The sequence below is a fragment of the Rhinolophus ferrumequinum genome (assembly GCF_004115265.2).
Source record: "Rhinolophus ferrumequinum isolate MPI-CBG mRhiFer1 chromosome 13 unlocalized genomic scaffold, mRhiFer1_v1.p Super_scaffold_3, whole genome shotgun sequence".
NCBI classification, from domain to species: Eukaryota; Metazoa; Chordata; class Mammalia; order Chiroptera; family Rhinolophidae; genus Rhinolophus; species Rhinolophus ferrumequinum.
This window is the reverse complement of record NW_022680356.1, coordinates 1,266,978-1,294,095: the sequence shown is the minus strand read 5'-3', so window position 1 is coordinate 1,294,095 and position 27,118 is coordinate 1,266,978. Positions and strand designations below refer to the sequence as shown.

Here is a 27,118-nt window from a genome sequence, read left to right as displayed (position 1 = left end):
CATGTGGTCAGAAGCGGGCAGGCTCCTGTGCGTGGTTTGGCCGTGTCTGAGCTGCACTTTGATGGGAAAGCCTGTCCGCCCAAGTGTGGCCCCTGGATGAATGGGCACGCGCAGGCTGCCTCCGCTGTTGGGTCTGAAGGGGCCCGTGGGCTGCGCAGGAAGCAGAGGGCCGTGCTCTGATTTAGACCAGAAGTGGCGTTTGAGCTTCAGAGATGAATCAGAATGCTTGTTGAACGGACAGGCGGCGTCAGTGCACAAATGAAATTGCCATCTTTAAATCGCAAGGGAGGACACGACAAGAAACAGGCCATCGGGTCCGTTGGACTTTGATTTGAAGTGTTGGCAAACACCTCGCCATGGCCATTTGGAGCTGGTTTGATCTTGTGGAGACAGCTGGGGGAGACTGTGTTCTCCACATTTTCGAAAAATAAACAAAGATGCCTTTCTGCCCTTTTTCCCCCTTCCAGGGAATAGTTGTTTCTGTCACTGGGTTCTCTGCTGACTGTTCCGTCTGTGTCTTTTACAGACTTCACAGTGAGGCTCCAACGAGATTTAGACTCTGGGTTACCGAGAGTTTTATTCAACCCTGATGGTATAATCTTAAAAGCAAAGCCATCTTTCGGGAGGTTGCATTTTTCAGATGACCTTGACACAGAACATTGCCCCCGGAGAGCAGAATGTGAATATTCGCGGGTGTCTGAGTTCTGTGCTCTTACCTATGACCTCCCGAGGGCCCGCTATGGTGAGCGTGGCCTGGTGCGGGGGCTGTGCTGGGCAACTGATAGGTGCTTCCAGGGTCCAGGGAGTAAGGAGGACATACGTATGTCTTCCTGGGCCTCTGCCATCCCCTTTTCACCCCGTGTCTGGTATCATGTCGGTGGTCTTGACCTCTGGGGACCTTTTGGTCCAGGCTCTTGGCCATTTTCCCCACCAGACCTGCCCATCACTTCGCTTTCCACCCCCACGGAGCCGTCTTCCGCCCGCCGCCAAGGGGGTTTTTCTCAAACACGGACCTGATCCTGCCCCTCCCCCTCAGAAACTTCCATGGGCTCCCATGCCCAGACAACAAGGGTTCCAGACCTCACCCTCAACCCCTGCCTCCCACTTAGCAGCTTCCTGCCTCCCCCACCCCTTGGTCTTGCTATTTCCTTTCAAGAATTAACTTCCTTCTTCTCTTCTGCAGTAGTGAACTCCTACTCACCCTCCAACGGCCCCTAGGTGTCACCTCCTTTTCAAATGTTTGTCAAGGAACCATGCTCCTTTCTGTTGTTAGGTCTCATGGCTGCTTTACAGGCCAGACCCTAACTCTATGTCTTTTCCTTTCTGTCTCAGGCAGCAGGTTGGAGAGGCAGACTGCATTCTGGCCCCACCACACTCCACACCCCTCCACATCAGAACATGTGGACGCCACAGCCCAGCCCTCAGAGCCAAGGCCATCTGGCGAAGCCGTTCTGTGTGGGTGGGTCTGGGAGAACTGGTTAGTCTTTCTTTTATAATGTCTCTAAAAAATGATCACTTCTTTACTTCCAAAAGGAGAAGCCACCCAATTTCTAGAAATTCAACACAGCCCAAATTAAAATGTAGAAATATGAATGTAAATGTTTGATGTATGACAAGCTTATTCAAAAAATGACAAGCTAATTCAAAAGTTTACATGTAAAGGCCAAAGCAATTTTGAAAATGATCAGGTTGGGAGACTTAACACTACCAGACTTTGAGACTTGCTGTAAAGCTACAGAATTCCACACAGTGAGGTAGTGGTGAAAAGACAGACGTGTCGGACGGTGGAACAGAATAGAGTCCAGACCCACACATAAATGACCAATTGATTTTTAACAAAAATGCCATGGTAATTCAATGGAAAAGGATAATCTTTTCAATAAATGGTACTGAAACAATTAGGTATCCATTAAGAAAAAAAAAAAACACACCACCATCCCAAAACAACCCAAGCTCTCAATCCATATTTTATAATATGTCCAACAATGAACAAAAATGGATCATGGGCTTAAGTAGAAGGTAAAACTGAAAACTTGATAGAAGAAAACAGCAGAAAAATCTTCGTAACCTTGGGCCAGGCAAAAATTGCTTTGGATACAAAAAAGCATAAACTATGAACAAAAAGGTTGGTAAAATGGATTTTTATCAAAATTAAAAACATCTGCTCTTAAAAAAACCACTGTTGAGAAACTAAATGACAAGCCACAAACCAGGAGAAAAGAATTTCAAAACATAGATCTGATAACGGACTCATATCCAGAATATGTGTCAAACTCGTATAACGCTTTAACAAAAAAGCAATTTAATAGAAGGGCAAGAAAGTCTTGGACCAGTATTTTACTGAAGAAGAGCTACAGACAACAGGTAAAACGCATGAGGAGATGTTCAATCATTAATCATTAAGGAAATGAGATACCATTATACATATAGCAGAGTGGCTTAAAGAAAACCACACACTTAAAAAACAAAAAAAATCCCCAAACAACAACAGCAAAACACAGGACTCCAAATCCTGACAATGTGAAGTTGCTGGGAGGATATGGAGTAAATCCAGCTCCTGTATGTTGCTGGGGGGAGGCCAAACGGAGCAGCCACTCTGGATAACTCCCTGGTGGTTTCTTACAGGGTGAAACAGCGCCTTACTGTGTGACCTGGTGACTCCATTGCCAGGAAGTTGTGACACTGAGACATGGAAACGTTCGTCCATACAGAGACGTGTGTGCCAATGACCATAGAGACTCTATTCACAGTAGCCCCAAACTGAAAAGGGGGAGCCCAGATGTCCTTTCTGCAGAAGTGAAATACTGCTCAGCAGTAAAAAGGTGTTAGGCCGAGTGAGCTAAGCCAGACTTGAAATGTACGCACCGTGTGAGTCCATGTGTATGACGTTCCGGAAAAGGGAAGCTGTGGGGAAGAAAACAGATCAGCGGTTGCCTGGGTGGGGGAGGGGGGGTTCACCAGAAAGTATCATGAGGGATTTTTTTGAGGGGTGATGGACATATTCCAAATCTAGACTGTGGGGGTTACGTGGCTGTACAGTGGTCCCTTCTTATCCACGGTTTCGCTTTCCATGTTTCCAGTTATCTGTGGTCAACTGTGGTTTGAAAAAATATTAAATGGAAGATTCCAGAAATAAATAATTCATACGTCTTAAGTTGTGTGCCATTCGAGGAGTGTGATGAAATCTCGTGCTGTCCCACTCTGTCCCTCCCAGGACGTGACTCATCCCTTTGTTCAGCGTCCCCTGGTCGTGGACACTCCCCGCCGCTAGTCACTTAGGAGATGCGTCTTATCAGATCCGCTGTCCTGGTATCATGGCCTTGGCTCAAGGCACCTTATTTTCCTTAACAATGGCCCCAAAGCGCAGGAGCAGTGATGCTGGCCATTCGGAGATGCCAGAGAGAAGCCGTGAGGTGCTTCCTTTCAGTGTGGCAAGGCGGATGTTCTCGACTTAAGGAAAGAAAAACATTATATGCTGAGGTTGCTGACATCTACGATGAGAACGAATCTTCCATCCGTGAAACTGTGAAGAAGAAAAAAGAAATTCGTTCTAGTTCTGCTGTCGCCCCTCAAACTGCAAAGGTTCGGGCCACAGGACATGAGAAGTTCTAGTTAGGATGGAAAAGGCATTCAGTTGTGGGAGGGAGACGTGACCAGAAACGTGTTCTGAGTGACGGCTACATGTTTCCCGGAAAGCATGGAGCCTCTAGAAAGACTTCAGCAATGGGCCCCAAACAGCGACCACATTCCCAGAACTTTATTACAGTAGATTGTTACGGTACTGTTTATCATCAGTTATTGTCGTTAATCTCTTACTGTCCCTGATTTATAAAGGAAATGATCCTAGGTATGTATGTGTAGGAAAAAACGTAGTATATACAGGGTTTGGTACTATCTGTGGTCTCAGGCATCCACTGGGGGGGTCTTGAAACGTGTTCCCCATGGATAAGGGGGGGCTGCTGTATGTGTTTGTCAAAACTCTTAGGACAGTACCACCTATAAAGGCTGAACCTTAATTGAATTTCACCGCAGTGAACTGGAATTAAAGAGAGCTAAGGTAGGGGACCTGTTCTCCCGCGCATGCTGAGCCCTCCTTGTCTGAGGCTGCGCTGAGAGGCTTGCGCCCACATGCTTCCGGGTAAAGTCTCAGAAGTCACATGTGGAATGCTGTTGTGTCTGGTATGGCCAGCCTGAGCCATGGATTTCCTAGTTTTGCTTGCTTTGGCATTTCCAGCGGAGACCAGTTGCTGGGTGTGTTAACTGCATGCACTTTACTCTTGGGTCTATTGAAGGCTTTCTGTGTGAACCAGTGCACAGGTGCACTTTTGTCAGCTGTGGACTTTGCAGATAGAAAGATGCTCAAGTGCAACTGGGCTTGACTTGGTTTTCTTCACCAAAGGCTGCTGCCAGGGCAGGGAGCCCTTGAGGGGCTGCCAGGGCCGGTTCTGCGTCTGTGGCCCACTGAGCCTGCAGGGGCTGGGATGCGTGTGGGCTTGCTGTGGTCCCCTCCATGGAGTGCAGGTCTTGGGCACAGGTGCCTGAAGTCACGTTCCAGGACGCCCTGCTCATCTCATCCTTCTGGAAAACTCACTGGATGGCTGGTCCCTGCCCGGAGACCCAGGGAGTGGGTGCAGCTGTTTGCAGCTGTCACCAGTGATAAGGTAGTGAGAAGGCAGCTCACCCCTGGCCGCCGAGGGGAATGTGGCAGGTGTCACCTAACTCTCACTCGGTTGATTGATGCTGAGTGGTGGGCAGCGGCAGGGCACCAGGCACCCAGCGAACGGGCCACTGGGGCAAAGGGCAGACGGAGAAGTGAGCCTGGACAAAGACCAGTAGCAACTTCCTCACTGTGCTAAGGAGCTGTCATTCTGCCAGGACCGGGCCAGCTCAGGGGCCGCTGTGCAGGCCCGGGTTTATGACAGAGCAGCAGGGCAAGGGGAGTGCCGGGCCCTTCACATACGGCCCTGACCCGGGCTGTACTGCCCAGCCGAGTGGATCACGGGACAGTGAGCACACACGTGGGTGTCCCCATTTGAAGGGAGAAGAGTTTACCAAGGCCCTGCTGGTGGGTGCGGACCGACGGGCTCTCTGGCAGGCTGACTGGGGGGCGGCAGGGCTGGTTCACAGGCTCATCCTCTGCTGCTTTCCCTGCAAGCATGGCTCACAGTTCGAGACTCCCTCCTTCTGAAAGTGTTTCAGTGCACAGTTCAGTTGGGAAGACATAGTCTTAACCACAGAAAGGTCTAGATTTACTTCCTTCCAGTTGCCAAGGTGCCTCGCTAACAGACAGGTTTTGCTGTATGAGTGACGCTTTGGCCTCTTGTGTCGCTCACACCACCTGCCCCCAGGAACACCCTACAGACTCTGAATTTCTCCGAGGACTGGGCCTGTAGGGCACCAGGGGTTCCTGAAGGGGTGGCACATATGCCATCGCTGTGGCCCAGTGCAAAGGGAACTGTGCCTCCTGCTCTTTTTCTTTTTCCCAAGGCATCTTATCACTTAGAGTTAGCTTCCTGCTGAGGCTGGGAGAGCCAAGTGCTCCGTAGACAAGTAAATGTGTCACTTTACCATCCCAGGTCTTTCATAAGGTGGATGTGGCTGCTTGTCACAGGGGCCCCTGCTGCTATGTGACAGTGTCCGCCTCCTTCGCGTCCATAGTGGGTGCAGATGGTGCGGGGGTGCTCAGAGGCACAGAGGAGCCCCATGTCACTCGTGTGGGCACCTCCTCCCAGAATGCATTGCTCCTCATCCGTGTTCCCATAGTGTCGGCCTCTTACACAGTGGCACGTCTCATGGTTATTTATTTATACCCCTCCTAGATCAGTGGTTCTAGCCCGAGGGGTGATCTTTGCCCTCCAGGAACATTTCGTGAGATTTTTGGTGGTGCCAACTCAGAGGAAGCATCCTGGGGTGACTTCATGTGGCTGACAGCCACGGTCCAGCCCCAGCCCAGGGACGGGGTCTTGTGTGGGGTCACCGGAAGTGGCTACAGCCTGTGGGAGAACAATTATGTGATATTTGCACTGGGAGGGCAGGCAATGCCGATGGGCAATTTCTCTTTAAAATAGATTTATTTAAGTAAAAATGGAGTAGATTTATGGAAGAGTGTTGAGAGATTTCAGAGGGTATGGTGATGTGGCAGAAAGCATTGAGGGACGTCCATGTGGCAGAGGAACGTGCAGCTCAAACCCAGGGGGGGTGGCTCTCCTTGGGGGACCAGGAAGAAGCAGGATTATCTGAATTTTATTTCCTTCCTTGAGAAAAGAAGGGAGACAGTGGCCCCTGTCGGTGTGGGGTCAAGGCTTCAGAGGCCACCGCTCCCCTCAGCCTACCCCCTCTCCTAGGATCTGTCACCTCCGATGGCTGCTGGAGTCGGAGCAGGGGAAGAACCAGCCTGTGTTCCAAGAAACCTTCCCCCGATGAGGGGGCTGACGGACGCCAAGGGCCTGCTTCATGTGAAAGGAAGCCTTTGAGCATCTTCTTTTTAATTACATGTCTCTGTGATGAAAGTAAGTAGGAAGAAAGAAACGTTAGGTGCAGGAGACAAAACTGCTCATAAAGAGGGAACTTCTGTTGTTTCTTCTTTAATACTTCTTACTTTTCTTCTGGTATACCTGAAAGCAATGGTAGAAGAAGAAACAGGAATTCTGCCAGTTGTCAGCAGCTACCCCTGACCTTAAAACCCATCTTGATGTGGATGAAATGGCTGGGAGCTTTGCTTCCCCTTTAACTGGCTCAGTCCGTACGATGGGCATCGCCAATTCTGTCTTATACATAAGGGCACTAATGCACAGAGAGCCTGAGGAGTTTGTCCCAGGCCACACAGCCACTTCCGAAAATGCCATTTCCAGTCCACAGGGAGCCCCTAGTCACCTGGGCATAGCTGTGGCTGTGAGAGACCGTTAAGCAAAAACTGGAAGAGCAGCTTGAGAAGATACAGGGGACACACTGATTGGCTGCCAAAGAAATAAAATATACAAGGTGTGTTGCAAAATGAAAAACAGAGGGTCCTGTGTGCTAAGGGGACAGGTGCCAATCTCAGTCCTTGCATGAAATTATAATATTGTCTTTCCTAAGGCTCAAATGATGGGGCTAAGCCTGCCTGATAATTCTCTTTGTACATCAGGGCCTCCTACTTTCTCTTCTCTTCATCTCTTCTTTCCCTTGTTCACTGAGCAGCTACTTTGTATCAGGTAGGATGCCTTTAGCTATGAGTAACAGGACACCCCCCCCCCACACACACACACTCAAATGTGCTAAATAGTGAGTGGGTTGTTTTCTCACTTAATGATTCCTGGAGTGAGAACATTTTAGAGTGGTGGTTTGAGGAGCTCAGTGACATCCCCTAGGACCATGGGTGCTTGACTTTCCCTCTCTGTAACCCTCAGCATATTGGTTTTGTCCTTAGCTGACTCCCTCATGGTCACAAAATGGCTGCTGAGGTTCATGCTGTCACATGCAGGTACAAGCAGATCTGTCAGAAGAGGAGGACCCAGCTCTTCCTGCATGTCACTTGGTAGCAGCATGGAAACTTTTTTCCAGAAACTTTTCAAGAGACTTCCCCTTGTCTCGCATTGGCCAGGTCTACGAGCTGTCCGCTAGCGAAGAGACCTGGGGTGACGGCGACTGGCTGAGGGAAACGCTGTGGGCTCCGTGGAGGAGGGTGGATTACATGAACAAAACTGGGATTCTTTCACTACGAGCGAGGGGAGAAGAGTTGGCCCAGCAACTGGAAATGTGGCCACACATTTTTAAGAATGTATTTATTATGGGACATGTCAAACACAAGGGGGAATAGTGCAGTGGGTTTCCACTTACTCAGCTCCGTTTCTAGAGTTATCAAGTTTTGACAGTTGTAGTCCAGCTCTGTCCTGCCCATCAGCTCCTACTCAAGCATTTTGAAATGAATCCCAGATGCTTCATGTCTTAGAAATGGGCTCTGCACATATACTGAGTACCTTCTAGAGGCCCGGTCGCAGGTCCAAAGAGAAAAGCTCTGGGACAAGAAATCAGTGAAGGCTGACGCGGTATTAACTACCTTTTGCTGAAGAGAACAGAGTAAATTCCCTGAAACAAAGGAAAATGCAATACGCAGGGAGCAGGGTTCCTGCCAAGCTTTTGTTCGGCTGCACCTGCAGCCCTTGGGTGTGGGGGGACAGGTGTCCCGGGAGTTCAGGGCGCACAAGGAAGGTGAGTGGAAGTTGAGCCTCTCGTTTGTCATTTCCACTCCCAGGCGGATGAGGTGAGCGCTTTCTAAGAGTGGGTTTTGGTTGGGTGACACCTGTTTCTGCATGTTAATAGATTGCTGGGCTGAGATAGAGCCGCTGATGTCACCTGCAGGTGTGTGAGCCTGTGGTGGCGGTCTGCTGTGTGGCATTTGTTTCACAAGGCTTTGCTAGCCACATCTGTCCTCAGCTGTGAGAGCACAGCCCCAGCAGGCTGAGGACAGAGATGTTTTCAACCAGAGCAGAATGTCAGATATTGCAAGTTGACTCCAGGCTGGGCTGTAAACACATGTACTTTCCCTGTGGCCTGAGTTTATTTGAATTAGTTGTGGAACAAAATAGAAATGTTATTTCTTTAAAATAGCATGGTGGTAGTAAGAGCATATTTCCACACACCCTTTCTGCATCCCTCGAGCCCACCAGTTTTAGTGCAGGTTGAAGAGAACTCTCTCCTTCCGTGTGTACGAAATAGGAAGCCTGTCTTCAGATTTTCCTGCAGTTTTTAAACACTGCTCCTTTGACGAGAGTTTGCATGCCTCAGGAGGGGCAGCACCTTTGTGTGTGACATGAAAAGAAACTCACCATTTCTCTAAATGCTAGTCCCCATTTCGACACGACAACTAAAGGTCACCTTACGGCGCTGAATCAGTTAGAGCTTCGTGTTCAGGATACACTCGACCTGAGCTGATTTTATCTGCCTGGGCTTTGTAAGATGTTAGTGCTGGCACAGCGGGTTTAAAAACAGAAGTCTTTTGCATAACTATATTTGAAAAAATCTAAAAAAAAAGACAGAGAGCGAAAGAAAGAGAATGGAGTAATGACATGAAATGGTGCCATTTGCCTCAATGTGTGTGTGGTGCGGGCGGCTTCTGAAGCAGTTATGCTGCTCTGAGTGGAGCTTTCTAGAACGTGCGAGTTGTGGTTGGGTGCCCTTTGCGTTGTGCACTGTGCACTTCGGTGCTACGTGAGACTCCGCCGACCCCAACACATTTAACTTGACAAGCACAGCTGGGCCGCTGGCGTGCAGTCCAGGCCATGAAAGAAAACACAGACAATCTATTCATCAGAACGCCGTGACAGGGGGACACTGGGGCAGCTCCGGCAGGGGTGCACCTGCAGGAAGCAGGAGGAATAAGACCAACCGGGCCTAGGGAGAAGGCGGAGGAGACACAGCTGCCGTTGACCTCTGACGCCTCCCATGGCCAGGGGCTTGGCCAAAGGTGAAAGTGGATCGCATTTCCAACCCGTGGAATCTGATTTCCGGGAGCTCTGCAGTCAGGAGGAGCAGATGGCCGCACCAGGGGCCTGGCACCCAGTGGTAACCAAGGCAGGAAAAGGCCAGCTCGCAATTGAGGGAGGCACCCGGTTCCTGACCTGTGGGACCACCCCCTCCGTCTCCCCAAAGAGGGAGGAGAGGAGGCAGCTTCTGGAACCCTTGGGAAGCCTTTCTTTGGCCACAGGTCCAGTCAGCCCAGCCTGGTTCACACCCCAGCCTGGTTCACACCCCTGCCTGGTTCACACCCCTGCCTGGTTCACACCCCTGCCTGGTTCACACCCCTGCCTGGTTCACACCCCAGCCTGGTTCACACCCCTGCCTGGCCCCAGCCCACCTGCCTCTTCCTGCTTGCATCTGCGCTTTGCAGCTGGTTTCACACTCTGCCCTTCTCCCTGGACAGCAAACTTCCCATTTGTGTGTGCAAGTGAGCTTTTCACCTCAACAGCCCTTTGTACTCCTGTGTAAAGGCTTGGGGAAGGCCCCTTGCCACCCCAGCTGCAGTAAGAGGCTGAGTGCGTCACTCAAGCTTTCCGGAGTGGCCACGGGGAGCCAGGCGGGCTGGGGTGTGGCTTGCTGGCCCAGCATGCACTTCACTCGATCATGGAATTGGCGCGGGAGACAGAAGGCTGGGGCACCTGAGCGCCTTCCTCTTGGGCAGAAGCTCCACACAGGTCTGCACTGCAGAGACCACAAGATTTGGAGACGGACAGATGGACTTGGGCTTGAGGCCAGCTCCTCCACTCCGTAGCTGGGTGCTTGTGGAAGTCCAGCCCTCACAGAGAGCCCGGCAAAGAGCCCCCAGGAAGCGGTGGTGGGCTGCATCTTGGGGACCAGACGGGGGCTGCTTGATTAAATGCCCCCCCAACCCCGTTCCCATGGGCTGCCCTGTTCTCCCAGGTGGGACTGATGCTGGAAGTTATTGTCACTCTGTTGAACCAAAGTCGCCTGCAAATTCTGCAAGGGCTTCAAGGAGCGACAAGGTGCCTTTCTTTTTTCAAATGGTTTTGTCTCAGTATTGAGTTCTGTAAAATGTTCATAGCTCCCAAACCAAACCGGGTGCCAGACTCATTTCCAGAAACCTTTTGTTTTTTCTGTGTTGCTTATAAAGCTCAATGAAAGTCTGCAGCACATTAAAACACCAAAAAAAGCAAAAACAAAACAAAAAACTGTCATCTAGGACTGAGGTCCTTGACGCATATGGTTGAGTGACTGAAAAAAAGCAGCAGGCAAACCCCAAGCCACCAAAAAGCCTGTGGCTTCTCCCTTCGGGACAGCATTTGAAGGTGTGCTCGGGTGAGCTGCCTCTGGAGAGACCAGAAGGTGCGTTCCTGGCTACTGCCTGTTGGTCCGCTCCCCACACCGCTCCGCATACGTCCTGCTCCTTGACCTGGAACGAGGAACTCAGAAGCTAACCCTCGCTGTTATTAAATTGTAAACTTTAAATTCAAATCCACACAGGGTAGGTGGTGGGAATTTGAAAACACAGGGTGAAATCCTGCTCTTACAAAGAGGGAACAAAAGCGCTCTGTCTTTTGGTGGTCACTAATCCGGTGTTTGCACCTTATTGTCACTACGTCATGTCTGAAAAACTTGGAATTATTTCCAATTAGTGGGTTTAAGTGGCTCTTGCTCTCTGAGCTGTTGACCCCCGGGTTTGTTTGGCAGGATTTTCTCCTCGGTCTTCACCTGGCTGCACATTGTTTTGCTGTCGGGTCTGAACTGCTCCGGGACCCTGCAGGAAGGTCCTCACCATGCAGCTCGGGGGCTGTTGTGAAGTTTGCAATGACAGATGGCAGAGGCATGAAAGACACTTCTCTGGGCTTTGTGACAAGGCATTTGGTGTTTAGAATCCCTTTTTCTCTCTCGTTCTGGAGGCACGGCTGTGGTTGCTGCCAGAGCTGTGACATGGCCCGATTAGAACAGTGAGGCCCTCACATGTCGCACCCACCGGCTCGCAGACTCCGCTCCTCCCGTCCTCCCAGCCAAGCCTCGGCCAACCTGAGGGCTGCAGCCACGTGCTCTGGTGGGAGAGCGCCCCGGCAGTCTGGCTGCCAGACACTGGGGATCCACTGGACAGGAGCTCGCCTGATCGCTGGAGCTGAGGGCACCAGAGTTACGAAGAAGGGGGGCAGGGGGGCCTCTGGCTCTGCTTGTGAACAGGCATTTGTAATTAGCTGCTTCCCGGGCGCCGGCTGGGCCTAGACGTCAGTGCTGAGGCTGTTTCCATGTGTAGGGAAAAGCCCAGAGGTACGGACAGAAGGAAAACAGAGCTTTAACACTGGTGCAAGCTCCAAAGCCCTGTGTGTGGCCCTCGGTGTCACCCCCTGGACATGTGTTCCTTGTCGCCTCTTTCCAGCGCCCCAATGGGGACATGAAGCTCTTCACGTCGCGTTAAACCAGGAAGCAGTCACCCGTTGTGCAGAGGCTGTGGCCGTCCGCTGGCCAGGCTGAAGGGCAAGTGGGTCTCTGCTGCCTGTATTTACACATTAGTAGAAATTCTGGATTTCTGGCTTCTTTGGAAGACTGTGCAGCCCCGCAGCATCTGGCCCTGTCCCATGTGGCAGCCACCAGCTGGAGCCCTGGGGCACTGCCACCTTTGACAGGCTCATACTCCCTGGGTGTTTTTCTTTCTTGTACCAGCCGACTATACTCCCTTCCCTGACTACCCCCAGTAGGCATTTGGGTTTGCAAATCTCTTATTTGTTCTAAATCCCTCAGAGAATCTGAAATGTAAATATGGAACAAGGACCTCTAGAATCCATCCTAATAAAATAATCCAAGATGCAGGAAACAGGTCATGTTACAAAGATTATTCTCTTTGTCTGTTCTGTCATAATATACAAATTGGAAGCCATGTACTAGGGGGAGCAGGCTGACTTCATTATAATAACGGAATATTATGTGGCCAAGAGCGTGGTGCTCAGGCAGAGTTTTGATAACACAGAAAGATGCTCATGATATCAAGGGAGTTAAAAAAAAAAGCGTGAAATTAAGTTGTGTTTGCAGTACACTCCAGTTATCTCCCCAAATGTAAAAGCAGTTGTCAACATGCGTAAAGTAAGACTGGAAGCAAATTTGTCAAGATAGTAAGAGTGGTGTGACAATGGAATTGTCCATGGTAATTTCCTCTTTATTTCATTCTGGGCTTTCCACGTTTTCTACAATTTTCTACAATGAATGTGCAGAGCTTTTATATTCAGAAAAAAAAAAAATTAATAAACAAGGCAGAAACAGAAGCCGAGGAGATGAGGGGATTTTCCCCAGGTCACCCAGCTGGTTGGTGACAGGATAGGAACACAACCCAAATTTCCCGATCCTGAGAGGGACTCGGCCCACTCCTGAGGGTCAGGCTGCCCACAGCTGTGCACCCGGCATTTCGGGACGGCCCCCTCTCTCACCGGGACCCGAGCGCTCTCTGTGGTACACTCATCTGTGCAGGGCACGTTTAACTCTAGGTCATTGTTTTGCCTTCAGTGGTGAGCGGTCTGTGAGAGCCAGACAGCTGTGGCCTTGAGCAGAAGTTAGGGCTCATTTAGGCGTTACTCCGCTCAGCTAGGTTCACTGCTCCTGTGACCTGTGGTGTGTTTCCTTGGGGTACACTTAGGCTGCACTGTCTCCAGTCTCTGTTATTCCTTCCTCTTGCTCTACTTCTTCTGCATTAGGGAGAAGGCCAGACCCCTTCAGTGGGAGGCAGGTGACGCGGTGCTTGGAAGAGCCCCCGAGTGCTTCTCCAACCCCATCACCATGGCAGCTGTTTCGGGAAGATCGGAGTCCTCTCCTAACCCCTGTGACCACCTGCTCTGGGGAAATTGCTCACATCTGATCTTTCTTTCTCAGAGCATCTCCCCCGGTGTAAAATGGGAGGGAAATATTTCTGTTGCACAGCTGTCTCCCGGGCCTGTGGGACAGGTCTGATGGGAGGCGCTCAATAAAGGTTTTCGTGGTTACCGAGGAGGAAGAGCGCAGAACTGAACACAAGGGGAGACCCACCTCTCAAAGGTGGGCTCATGTTGAGCCGAGATCACAGGGACCCAAAGCTGTTCATTTTTCATTTTTCTACGGCAGGACATCGGGCTGTGCAGTGACCCAGAAGGCCACTCCATCTTGTAGACACGTCCTTGGGAAGTCCCACTGTCTTCAGGCTTGTGGAGATACCATGTGTCCACAAGTGCCTGTCAGCCATGGGGACGTGAGGCCCTTGGCCCTGCCTGGGAACAGCCAGTGCTGTCCCTTCCTGTGTTTTCCAGGCCCAGTGTCTCTCTCTTGCAGCGTACGTCTGTGGATTAATCAGCTTACGCTTCCGTAATGCAGTCCAATTCTTGGCCCCGGGTCTGGGGAACAAGCCCGCTGTCCCAGTTGGAGCTCTGGTGCTGGGTAGACTTTGCCAGTCAGCAGCCTCGTGCCCAGGGTCCCAGGGCCAGTGTCTCACTGTGGCCTCGTGGCCAACAAATCTTGTTCTGATCAGGCACCTGCTGGTCAGTGGTTCTAGCAAGTGGGAGGACGTGCAGATGGCGTCCTGGGGGCAGTCGGGTGAGCGCGCGGCTAGGCAGGCAGGTGCCTTCCCACGGTGCGGACTGATGGTTTCAGGTCTTACGTACTTCTGTATGGTGGAAGATGATTTTTCCATGCTTCTGAAAGGACTTCTAAAATCAGGGCCTCTGGGAGAATTTCTGGCTGCTGGGAAAAGTAATACAAATCAGAAATAAAGGAATCAAGATCCCCAAACCTAACTTTGCCTGTTAAAAAAATGTAATTGGTGAAGGAAGGGATGGGGCATGTTGGCCTGGGGTCCCTGGGCCTGGCTGGTGTGGGTCACAGCAGGACGCCGTCTGCGCATGGCAGGGTCGGAGCAGGACGGTGGGGTCGGACGGAGCAGGACGCTGCGTGTGCCCGGTGGGGGTGGGCCGGAGCTGGCCTGAAGTTCCCATCTCAGATCTGCCTCTCAAGCACCTCTGTTTTCACTTTCCTTTGACTTGGAATTACCAGCTCATTGAACTTGGGCCTGACTTCACATTCTGAAACTAAGCATGTGTCTCAATTCTGTGAAGAAAGGTGTTTTGGAGGAGTGATGACTCAACTTTTATTTTGAGCCCAAATGAGAAGACTGCACCCAAGAGGCAATAAAGGAATAAACATTTGTTATATTTGTATCTATCTTTAACTTTCATTTCCAATTTCAGACGTAATACGTGGAGCACATTATTCTTATAAAATTAAGTCCCCCCTGCCCCCCCGCCCTGAGCAGGCCCCCTCCCCGAGGCCACCACTGTTAACCATTTGATGTGTGTCTTTGCATGTGATTGGCGTGCATTTGCATGTGTGTGTGCGTATAGAGGAACAGAGAGTTTATTTGTGTGAGTAGTTTTGCACGAGGAGTCGCCTAATCCATGTATCGTCCTACGACTGTTTTTCCCACAGAGTGATCTATCTTGGAGGCCATTCTGTGTCATTAAGGAGCTGCCTTATTTAAACCACTGACATGATCGCTGCTAGATTTATTTCTTGATAGATGGAAAATGCTTGCATTTCTCAGTGTCTCTAAGTCAAGCTCTGTTTCAGCAACAAAATCAATTTTTCTTCCACCCAGAGTGGTAGGTACTATGTTAAAAAGGAAGGAATCAGTAAGAAAAGCACGATTCACAGGACAGGAGGGACAGCCAGGGCAGTGCTTGGCTGCGGCCGGTGGCGTGGGGGCCCCGTGACCCTGGTGTCAGTGTGTGGTCCTCGGGAGCCGGGCAGGTGGAGCAGCAGGGAGGATGATCGCTGCGTGCCCGTTTGTGTGAAGGAAAGGCTGGGAGAACGCACAGACACGAGTGCGCGTGGACACACGCACGTGCGATCAAGCCTGTCACTAGTCGTGGGCAGGGGTGCAGACAGAGGCCCTCTCAGCCTCCACGTGTATGCATTACTACTGCACCCTGGTCAGCATGGTTAGTGACCATTGAAGAGGTGTTTTCTCCGGTGGCCCTGGCCCGTGCATCCCAGAGTGTCCCCAGCAGCCTCAGCTTTCCCTGAGACCCAGTGCTGCACGCCGTGGATCTCTGTTCGCACAGAGTTAGCCTCGCTCAAGAACGGAGTGAATTCCTTCTCAGGTGTCCAACCCTCTTCTGGGCTGGGAGTCGTCTTCCAGAAGGGCCGTCTGGCTTGCAGCTGGGGCTTGCCGCGCCCCCGGGCAGGCCGGCCTGCTGCCTGCAAAGTGCTGTTTGGCTGACATTCCTCACACTTGCTCATGATCTGCCAGTCACTGCCTGATCCGGGCAGCACGCTCAAACAGGCTTGCCACTGCGTTACCCCCAACTGTTTTCAGGGTTTCCTGGCCTGCGGTCCAGGATGTTGTTTTGTGAGAGGTCTGCAGAATGCAGTTTAGGAAGTGGGGGTGTGGTGTCGTGTCTCCAGGCAGACGGCGGCCTCCACACGTTCAGGACGGCCTGGGATGCGTGAACTTGGATCTGAAAGTGAAATTGTTCAACGTGTCAGCATGCACTGAATTTGCAGATCTTGTGAGGAGTGGCGATTGGGCTTCTTTTAAAGTGCGTCAAAGTGCTCTGGTGCAGGACCAGATGGCCGGTATAAAGGGCAGGTCACTGACACTCGGCCCATCTTCCAGTGAGAACAGACAGCAAAACGCAGGCCTGGGCCCAGCCTTACCCCACTTCCAGGGGCCCCTCTGAGTGGGGCGCAGTGGTAGCCCATGACTGGACCTCGTTTCTGATAATTCAACTTCGGGGGTTAATTTCCCGTTTTTTTAAAGTATGTGTTGCCTTTCTAGTTTGGGCAAGAAGTCCCGCATTCACCTGTTGGATAATCCTCAAGTTTTGTTCTTTCTTTCTCTCTTTTCCATCATGGCAAGCTTGGCTCACTTGGTTGCTGGCAGTGGAGGCCATCTATTTACCTCTCTTTATAGGGACATAAAACTCACAACATTCGTTTGAAGAGAAACATGATTACTTGAATACATAAATATTTTAAATGATTCCCACCAAACTTTACCTGGACAAGTATTTAGCATACTTATAATGGAGAGACTGCGTCTGCCTTCTCTCTCTTTTCTAAAAGCCAGAGCTTTTAGAGTCAGTAAAGTCTGAGACATTTGCATCCCCTCAGAGGTGATGGGTTGTAGGGCTGACCTAAACCCAGTGCCCCTCACTGGTCACTGGTCATCAGGTTCCCTGCCTCCACCAAACTACCCAGCAGAAGCTAGAAAGGACAGGAGGAGCCGAGGACCAAGTTCCAAGATGGCCTGGCTGGTCCTGGGACCTCAGGCTACACGACGTAGCTCTGCTGGGGTTTGCTTCCGTCCAGAAATTTGGGTTTATGACACAGTACCTCCCTTCCAGAAGGTTTTGTGAAGCAACTGCTGTAACCCACGTGAATGCCGTTACAGCAGCTGCTCTGTGAATTCTCATTTCCTTTCTTTATCCCGAATATGCTTACATGTAACACCCCGATAAGAACCAGAACCTTCTCCACCTGGTCCCTTCCTAGCCCCAGAGAGAAAGTCAGTGGACGGGGCCGAGATTCTCACTCTTGTTAGTAGTGTAGAAGTTGTTCTAATTGGTGCCAGCCTCAAATCCTGCTCCTCGCACTTGATCTGGATGGATGGCCATCTAGAGACACGGCTGCCCCTGCAGGACAGGGAGGATGAGGGACGCTGTCATGGAGACTTCAGTTCCTTCAGTGGTTTACTCATGAGGAGGAAATTGCATCTTCAAATAATAATATAACTGGAAGGAAGTTTCCAGTGTCTGGGCGCCACTTAAAACTTACGAATAATGTCCAAGCAGTGGGAAATTCATAGTGATGGGACCAAACCTGTCTGTGTAGAGAGAATCGCAGTGAAAACCGAAGATGCCAGCCCAGTGCTGTGTGTTCAGAAGACTGATTGATCATACAGCTAAGTCTAGAGCACTTTCTGCATGGACTGTTTTGGAAGTGGGTTCTGCCTTAGGTTTCAGAAACCCTCTATTTTATTTTCAAAGTGGCCATCTGGGGACATCTGAGATGCTGTTTTGCTATCACCCTGTAGACTCTTTGGGTACTCTGCATTTACATGCCTCACACATCACCTCACGCTGTCTGTCCGTCTAGGCTGACATACAGACACAGAGAATTTCTGACTGTGTAGACCTGGAAATTCAAGAACTCATGATAAAGTAAAATGAAATGCCTCGGATTTTTTTTTTTTTTACATTGCCTGATTTTTTTTAAATGAATATATCATATACACATGTACAAAATTTACACAGCTTATGTCACACTGGAAATGAACTGGTACATCACACATAGAACAGCTTGAGTCTGTTCAAAATGTTAAAGAAAACCAAACTTTTTGAGGACAGTTGTTACACGTAGTCTATACTGAAGTCGTAGGCATCATCTTCCTCTTCAGTTATTCCATCCAAGACATCACATCGTGCAGCCTGTTCATCTGCTTGAGACTCCTCAGGCAGTACCTCCCAGGTCTCTCTTGCAGGGGACACATCTGAGCTTTTTGCACTGGCTTCTTCATTAGAACTTTCCCGGTCATCGTCCATGCCTTCATAGGCCTCCGCCATTTCCTGCTTCCTCTCTTTCTGTTTTGGCAATTCTTCAGGTATGTCCTTTTCCTCTATTATTCCATTTGTTAAACCCGAGGACTGGAAAAGGATGCTACTGGCTAAACGAGGGCCCCTGATGGCTTGTATGCTGTGTGCATTGTTCTTTCCCAGTTCTTCCAGATCACAGCCCCTCATCATGTCTGTCACAATGCTCTCATTAAAATGTGGAGAAAGAGTCCAGGATGCAGAGGGATGGCAATAGTAACCTAAGGAGCCACCTGTCCACTCAGACCACAGCAGTTTGGCAGCACCTTCTACATTTGGGCTTCCACCTTTTTGGTGCAGTCCTCTTCTCTGTGCAAGCAAAGTGAAAAATTCCAGAGAATTCTTGAAGTCTGGGACAGTGAATTTCAGTACTACCTGTCGAGCATCAGCCTGGGACAGGATGGCGCTGGCAGCCTCCACTGGTTTTAGTACTTCAATACTTGCTGGACTTCTCAGAGCAAGTGCAGTGGGAGAGTTAAGTGGAGACACAATGAAACTTGGACCATCTATGATTGTGATTTGTTTGTCCAGGGGGACAACCTGCATGCTCCTTGTAAGCCCCATGGATACACCGACATTACATATCCGTTCTTGTTTTAAGCTATTGATGCTGCTGCTTTTCCCCACATTTGGGAAACCAATTACTCCAACCTGAATAGCTTTGCCCAACATCTCCCGAAAACCTCTAAGAAGCTTCCAAAGACCTTCTTTCCCAATGCAGACTTCACTTTTGAATGGAGCAGCTTTCCTCTTTACCTTGGTTATCTTCTGTTTGTCCTTCAGATTTGTTGAGGCTTTGAACACCACTGTTGGCAATTCCTTCTTCAAATAATTCAGCCAGTTCTCCAAATTTTCCTTTGGTACCAAATCTGATTTATTTAATACAAGTACCAACTTTTTCTGTCCACCCTGGACAATGGCCTCTTCTACCTGGGGACACCTGCAACCAAGAGGATCTCTGGCATCCAACACTTCCAGCACAACATCTGAGGCTTCAATCACCTTTTTGAGTTCCTGACAATACAACTTCTTTGGATTCTGTTTGCCTGCCTTGGCTTTGTTCTTAGCATTGCACTGCCCAAATTCCTCCTTCACAAGTTCCACATTAGATGGCTCAACATCAGAGTTAGTGTCAAGTTTTCTTTTCTTTTCCTGTTCTTTCTGCCTGTCAAGTTTCTGCTGCTGTTTTAGTTCTTCAAGCCGCTGTTTCCTTAGCTCTGCTTCCCGAAGAAGAGCCTCCTTAAAAGGAGCACTGTTTGGAACTCGTAGGTCTTTCCTAGATTTCTTGTGGCCCCGTTTCTTAGCCTCCTTCCTCAATTTTCGATGGTGTCCTCGAACATTTTTTTGGATCTTATAACGCTTATGGCAGGTCATGCGTTTACTTGCTTTCTTTAACTTCGGCCACTTCATACTGGAGGTCGGAACCGCTGTGGCGGCAGAAGCAGTAGTTACAACCTGCCTCCACCGAGGCCACGTGTGAACTGAGGACACCAGCGAGCGTCACGCACTCTGGATTTTTTTTTTTTTAAAGAGCCTTATTGAGATCTGATTCACACACCATAATATTTGCCCATTTAAAATATACAATTCAATGCTTTCTAGTATATTCAGAGTTGTGCATCCATCACCACAGTCTAATTTAACCAAATTTCTGTCAACCCCCCAAAGAAATCCTGTACCCATTATTACCCCTCCCCCAACCTTAGGCAAGACCCAATCTACTTTTTGTCTCCTACAGATTTGCCTATTCTGGTTGTTTCATATGAATAAAATTATATAATATGTGGCATTTTGTGATTGACATCGTTCATGTAACATAATGTGTTACAGATTTATGCATGTCATAGTCTGTATCAGAACTCCATTCCTTTTTACATTCCAAATACTATCCCCCTGTATGAATACGCTACATTTTTTTTAACCATTCATCAGTCGATGAGCCTTGAGTTGCTTCTACTTTTTGGCTATTGTGAAAAATGCTATCAACAGTCATGCACAAGTTTTTGGTGTGGATGTGTGTTTTCATTTCTCTAAGAGTGGGATTAATGGGATGTGTGGTGACTGTATGTTTAACATTTCGAGGAACTGCCTCTCTGCTTTCCAGAGAGGCTGCACCAGCACATCCCTTTCAGCAGTGCCTAAGGTTCCTGTTTCTTCATGTCCTCGTCAACACTTGTTATTGTCTGTCTCTTCTTTTAGCCATCCGAGTGGGTGTGCAGGGGTGTCTGATCGGGGTCTTGATTTGTATTTCTCTAATGATGAATAATATTGAGCACTGTTTTGTGCGATTATTGGCCATCTGTATATCTTATTTGGAGAAATGTCTATTCAGGTCCTTTACCCATTGGTAAAACGGGGTTATTTTTACTAGTGAGCTGCAAGTGTTCTTTATACATTCTGAATACAAGTCCCTTATCAGATATATGATCAGAAAATATTTTCTCCCATTCTGTGGGCTGTCTTTTCTCTTTATTGATGATGTCCTTTGAAGCACAAAAGTTTTGAATTTTGATGAAGTCCAACATACGTAATTTTTTCTCTTGTTGCTTTTGGTATCATAGCTAAGAAACCATTGCCCAAACCAAGGTCATGAAGATTTACTCTTATGCTTTCTTCTAAGAGCATTATACTTTTAGCCCCTATATTTAGGTCTGTGATTCATTTGTGTATGGTGTGAGGAAGGACTCGGACTTCCTTCTTTGCGTGTGGATGCCGTCATCCCAGCACTCATTGCTGAAGACTGCTCTTTCCCCATTCACTTGTCTCAGCACCCTTGTGGGAAGATCAATGGGCCACAAATGTCAGGATTTACTTTTGAACGGTCCACATGTCTCTCCTATACCACACCACACTGTCCTGGTTACTGTAGTTATGCGGTACGTTTTCACATTGAAAAGTGTCAGTCTTACAACATCACTATGTTTTTAAAGTTTATTTAGGCTATTCTGCGTCCCTTCTACTTTCATGTGAATTTTAGGAGCATTGTGTCAATTTCTGAGAAATAGGCAGCTTGGATTCTCATGGGGATGTCGTTAAATCTGCAGGTCGGTTTGGGGGGTATTGCCATCTTAACGATATTAAATCTTTTATCAATGAACATGGGATGTGTTTCCATTGATTTAGATGTTTAATTTCTTTCAACAATATTTTGTGGTTTTCAGTGTACAAGTCTTACACTTTTTTTTTTTTTAAGATTTTATTGGGGAAGCGGAACAGAACTTTATTGGGGAACAGTGTGTATTTCCCAGGACCCATCAGCTCCAAGTTAAGTTGTTGTCGTTTCAATCTTAGTTGTAGACGGCGCAGCTCAGCTCCAAATCCAGTCGCCAATGTTCAATCTTAGTTGCAGGGGGCGCAGCCCACCATCCCTTGTGGGAGTTGAACCGGCAACCTTGTGGTTGAGAGGATACGCTCCAACCAACTGAGCCATATGGCCACCCCAACTCTTACACTTTTTTTTGTTACATTTTTTTCCTAAGTGTTTCATTCTCTTTGGTGCTATTATAAATGCAGTTGTTTTCTTAATTTCATTTTTGGATTGTTCATTGTTAGTGTATAGAAGTATGAGGTGTGATTAAAAAATACAGTGAATGTCTAAATTAAAAAAAATTATTACAGTAAAAGACACATTGCCATTAATCCCCCTCAAAACACTCCCCCTTGCTTTGAACATACTCCCCCATCATTCTTGCCACTTTCTGAAGCAGTTCTGGAAAGTCCTCTTTTGTGAGTGTCTTTAGTTGCGTTGCTGCCTCGATGTCCTGAATCGATTCAAAACGTTTACCTTTCATGGTCATTTTGACTTTGGGGAAGAACCAGAAGTTGCATGGTGGCAGATCCAGTGAATAAGGTAGATAAGGACACACCATAATGTTTTTATTTGGCAGAAATTACTGTACCAGAAGCGATGTGTGACATCGTGGAGCCTTTCCGTTATGATCAATAAATATGGTGCATGCTGCTGCCGAGTGCCATCCAAAAGAAAGGCAGCGATCTTCAATACGGGAAGTGGCGTGTCGAACCTTAGTAACAGGGTGCGACAAGTTTCAACTTGTTCGGTGCTGTCAGTCAGGTGTGAGCTACCATTGAAATAAAGTGTGTTTTTAAAGTGTGCCCTAAATCATCCTCCATCATGACAACGCTCCGTGTCACACATCGTTTCTGTTATACGGCAATTTCTGTCAAAGAAAAACATTACAGTGTGTCCTCATCCACTTTATTCACTGGATCTGGCACCATGTGACTGCTGGCTCTTCCCCAAAGTCAAAAAGATTCAGGACATCTATGCAGCCATGACAGTGCAACTAAAGACACTCATGAAAGAGGACTTCCAGAACTGCTTCAGAAAGTGGCAAGAATGATGGGATAAGTGTGTTTGAAGCAAGGACAAGTATTTTGAGGGGTGTTAAAGGCAATATGACTTTTACTGTAATAATTTTTTTAACTTTAAACATTCACCATATTGTTTGATCACATCTTGTATAATTAATTTTTGCGTGTTCGTCTTATATCCTGCAACCTCGCTGAACTTGTTTTTTTAGTTCTAACAGATTTTTAGTGGATTCCTTAGGATTTTCTCTATATAAATCATGGCGTTTGCAAACAGAGATAGCTTTACTTCTTCCTTTCTAATCTGAACACCTAAAGGACAATTATAAAGTGTTCCTCTTCATCTCTAAGAACATTTTTGTTTCTAAGTCTATTTTCTAATGTTAGTATATCCATTCCCGCTCTGTGGTTGCTGTTTGCATGATGGATCTGTTCTTATTGTTTCACTTTGAACTTATTTGTGTCTTTGAATCTAAAGTGTATCTCTTATCGAGAGAGCATTGTTGAATCTTGTTTCAATCTGGTGTGACAGATTACTCAGTGGTTAATGAAAGTGTTTGGGTATCAGCCCATGGTGTGTGGGTCAGCAAAAGTGGTGGCATCCAGCCAGGGATGACATAGGTTTTTCTTTTATGAGCCAAGTTCACAAGTGTGCAGTTGTCTCAGGTTCAGACCTGGGAGAAATGGTGCAGGGACCCTGGCCTCCTGAAGCCCGGCAGGTTCTCGGGGTCCAGCTAGCACTCGCCTCCCGCACCTCTTAGCAATGCGCTCACCAGGGCTGTCACCTTGTGTTGTATTCTTTGGCATCCCATGATTTGGATAATTTCCAGTTTCCTAAGATCATACACAAAAACTCAAATGACCTTGTGGAAGTTTATTTCCAGGCAGTCTCCTTGCAAAGCCGATGAATTATTTTTGTCACAGGCATAATAAATTGTTAACTTTGGAAATGTTTTTTGTAAAGAAAACAACCGTGGGGTTATTTTCTTTTAGATTTTCAATTATTTGCAAGGATACATTAGTACAAAGAAATGAGATGGGCTTGTCATAAGCCAGATGACGGCACTGCCCTCTGGGAACGCTCCCTGGGGTAGGAAGAGGGCAGGAGCCAGGTAACAGATTAGGCAGACATTCTTGGGCGAAGTGTGGTAGTGACATCTGGGTGGTGAAGGGCGAATACCTTGAGACCAATTCCTGGGAACCTGCACATGCAATAGGCACCATGCAGGTCCATTTGGGGCCGAGGGCAGCAAACCGACGGCGGGGGTGGGGGCGGGTTCTTTGCAGCTGAGGGGACTTTTCATTGCCGTGTTGGAGCTTTAAGGACAGATGTGTTCATCTGACAACTGACATTCAGATGCTGGACATAAATGAGGCCCAAGGACTGGGTAGATAGAAACTGTTAGATGGACAATGACATGTTTAGTTTCTGCTGGGAGGGGTGGTTATTACAATACAGACCCACTCAAAGAGATTGTTTTCCTAAAATAAATATTCCTTGAAGGCACATACTCTGTTGCCAGCAGAATAGCAAAGTTTGCTTTTACATATTATTTCAATTTGAGAATCAAAGATGAAAAAGGATGCTTGGAAAAGGCTGTGTTTAGGGAGGCTCAGGGCTTGCATTAATTTCCTGGCAGATTAGAGAATAAAGTGGGAGAGAGGTTAAAGCAAGGACTTGTCTGCCAACTTGATTGGAGGAGGAAGATCAAGGGAATTGTCTGGGACCAGGGAATGGCTATTTTAAGCAGATATGAACCAGAGTCTGTTCACCTTCACAGATTCTTCTTGGGTCAGGTCAGCCTGGTGGCACTTGCTACAGCTAACTGTGTTAGTAGATTTATTCCTGTGTCTCACTGGGGTAGACCTGCATCTCTCACCTTTGCTTATCTCTAAAGTTAAAACAAACCACAAAATAACACAGATGAAGGAAAAAATGACTCATCCTTTTGTGTAGTTTAAAAAACATTTCTAATAGGAAAAAGTAAATCCCCAAGCAAAAGTGTTAGATTAAAGTGATTATGTAAAAATTAAAGATCTACTGATTTCAAAAGCGAAAAATGTGGCACAGTAGAGGAATATCTAAACAAATATGACTGAAAATGGTTTAATTTCCTTCCTATATAAAAACTCTCTATAAATAAATAAGAAAAATACTAACATCACAGAATGTAAATGGGAACAATATATAACAATTTGAAGAAGACATATTCATGGCTAATGAATATGTAAACAAACTAAATTATTAGCAATCAAAGGAAAGCAAGTTAAAATCAGATAATTTATCACTTTGTTAAATTAGCAAAAACTTTTGAAAGAATAATACTCAGCTTTAGCAAAAATGTCTTAAGATGGGCGAGCTTATACACTAGGAGAAGGAATAAAAATTGATATAATCTTTCTGGAAAGTGAGTTGGTGATTTGTCAAGGGCTTTAAAAGGGTTAAATTTTTTTTTGATCCAGTAATATTTTTTTCTAGAAATTCACCTTAAGGAAATCATTAAAATGGTGACTTCAAGGATATTTACAATGAAATATTATTAGGTAAATAGAAAAGCAGGATATAGAATTCTTCATGATATATTGCTAATTGAATATACTATTATTATATATGTTGGAGATATTCATTATCTGTTGATAGTAACACACATACTTGTACTTTCTAGTTTTTGCAACATTGAGATGTCTGTAATTTTGCATACATTTACATGTACTATTTCCTTATTCATGATAGATTATTATTAAATCAGTGCTACATCTATAAGAGATTTTTAAAAGGAAGGAAATATGACATATATATTAACATCAATGCATAACCTCTGTCTTTCTCTTTTTGTCTCCCTCTATTTCTCTTTATGTATATGGAAGCTAAATAAATCTATTGTTATCAGTCAGTTATCACACTTCTGCCAGATGAACTTACTAAAATTCAAATCTAAATATGTTTAGAAACTTACAATAGGACTTATACTTCTAGGAAGATGGAGTAGATGTACTTTTCCCTATTCGTCCCACTAAGGACAACTAAAAGGCCTGGACATTACATGTAAAACAAACATAAGACTCTGAAAGGTGGAGACAAGAAAGCAGACCAGCAAGGACCTTGAGACCCAAGGAATAACATGGTGGGAATTCTCGTTTCCTTTTTGCCTCATCGATCTCAGAGTGGGAACTGATGAAGCTGACAACCCAGAAACACCAGGAAAAAAAATTCCCAACCAAGTCTGCTTTCTCTAGCTAAAGGACTAGGAAAGGACACTTAGCAAGACAGAAAACTTTTTGATAATATTGTTCTACATTAGTCAAATGCCACAGAAAGAACTGTGGCCCCACCCCTCCCATGCCAGCAGAGACCAAGTGGGGAGACTAGACTTCTGCCCAGCCCATGCTGTAATGAGGTGTCCCAACTGCACCACCATGGTGTTGTCAAAGAAGGCCAAGTAGGGAACTGAGACTTTCACCCCTGGCAGGAGGAGACAGCCCCACACCCCTGTGGTGTCAGTGGAGACCATATGGACAGGCTGGACCTCTATCTTCACCCAGCACCTCCTCCCACCTTCTCCTGTGGTGGTGTCAGAGGAAGCCAAGTGGAAAATTAGAACTTTCACTGCCACTCAGCAGTAATGACACTCCACCCACTGCCCTGTCAGTGGGAACTCTGTGGGGAGCCAGAACCCCCATCCTTACCCAACAATAATGAGGAACTCATCCCCATCACTTGGGTGTGGGAACAACACTTCTACCTCCACAGGTCAGCAATGACTCCTTTCCCTGCCACTTAGTGTCAGAAAAATGCCGAAGATTTAAATAAGATCCAGAGTCTCACAATAAAATGTGAAAATGTATCTGTTTCAATCAAAACTCACTTGTCACACAAAGGACCAGGAAGAAAAAAACTGAATGAAGAAAAAGGTAATCAGTAGATTCCAACACCAAGATGACAGAGAGGTTAGAATAATCTGAAAAAATATTTTAAAGCAGTCATCATAAAAATGCTTTAAATGGCAATTACAAACAACTTGAAACATGAAAAAATAGAAAGTATTGATAAAGAATAGAAAGTCTAAGCAAAGAAATGGAAGATATAAAAGAGAACCAAATGGAAACATTAGAACAGAAAAATACAATAACCTAAATAGAAATCTCAGTAGATGGTCTCAACAGCAGAATGGAGGAAACAGAGGATAGAATCAGTGAACTAGAAGATAGAACAATGGAAATTACCCAATCTGAACAACATATAGAAAATAGACTAATAAAAACTTTTTAAAAAGGAGCAGAGCCTCAGGAACCTGTGGGGTTATAATAAAAGATCTAACATTTGTTTCTTGATGTCCCAGAAGGAAATGAGAGAGAGTAGGGTTGAAAAAGCACTCAAAGAAATAATGGTTGAAAACTCCCCAAATTTGTCACAAGACATAGCCTACAGATTCAAGAAGCTGAGCAAATTCCAAAGAGGGTAAACCCCATAGAAAGTCACTCCAACACACATTATAGTGAAACTTGAAAACTGATGATAAAGAAAAAGTCTTGAAATCAGTGAGAGAGAAACAATTTGAATCATAGATTTATCATGAGAAACTATGGAGGCCAGAAGGAGGCATGACATTTTTCAAATACTGAGAGAGAGGAACTATCAGGTTAGAATCATTTGCCAGCAAAAATGTCACACAGGAATGAAAAGGAAATCAAGACATTTTCAGATG

At 47.0% G+C, this 27,118-nt stretch overlaps 2 protein-coding genes across 2 annotated transcripts in view; one reads left to right on the top strand and one right to left on the bottom strand.

Annotated features, from left to right (window-relative positions):
• ACOXL (acyl-CoA oxidase like) overlaps nucleotides 1-27,118 on the top strand; it is a 248,107-nt gene that overhangs the window by 56,394 nt on the left and 164,595 nt on the right.
• Nucleotides 17,841-19,559, bottom strand: LOC117019339 (guanine nucleotide-binding protein-like 3). Its single transcript, XM_033100976.1, has one exon. It carries the CDS (start codon nucleotides 19,491-19,493, stop codon nucleotides 17,844-17,846), a length of 1,650 nt encoding a protein of 549 aa, XP_032956867.1. The 5' UTR covers nucleotides 19,494-19,559; the 3' UTR covers nucleotides 17,841-17,843.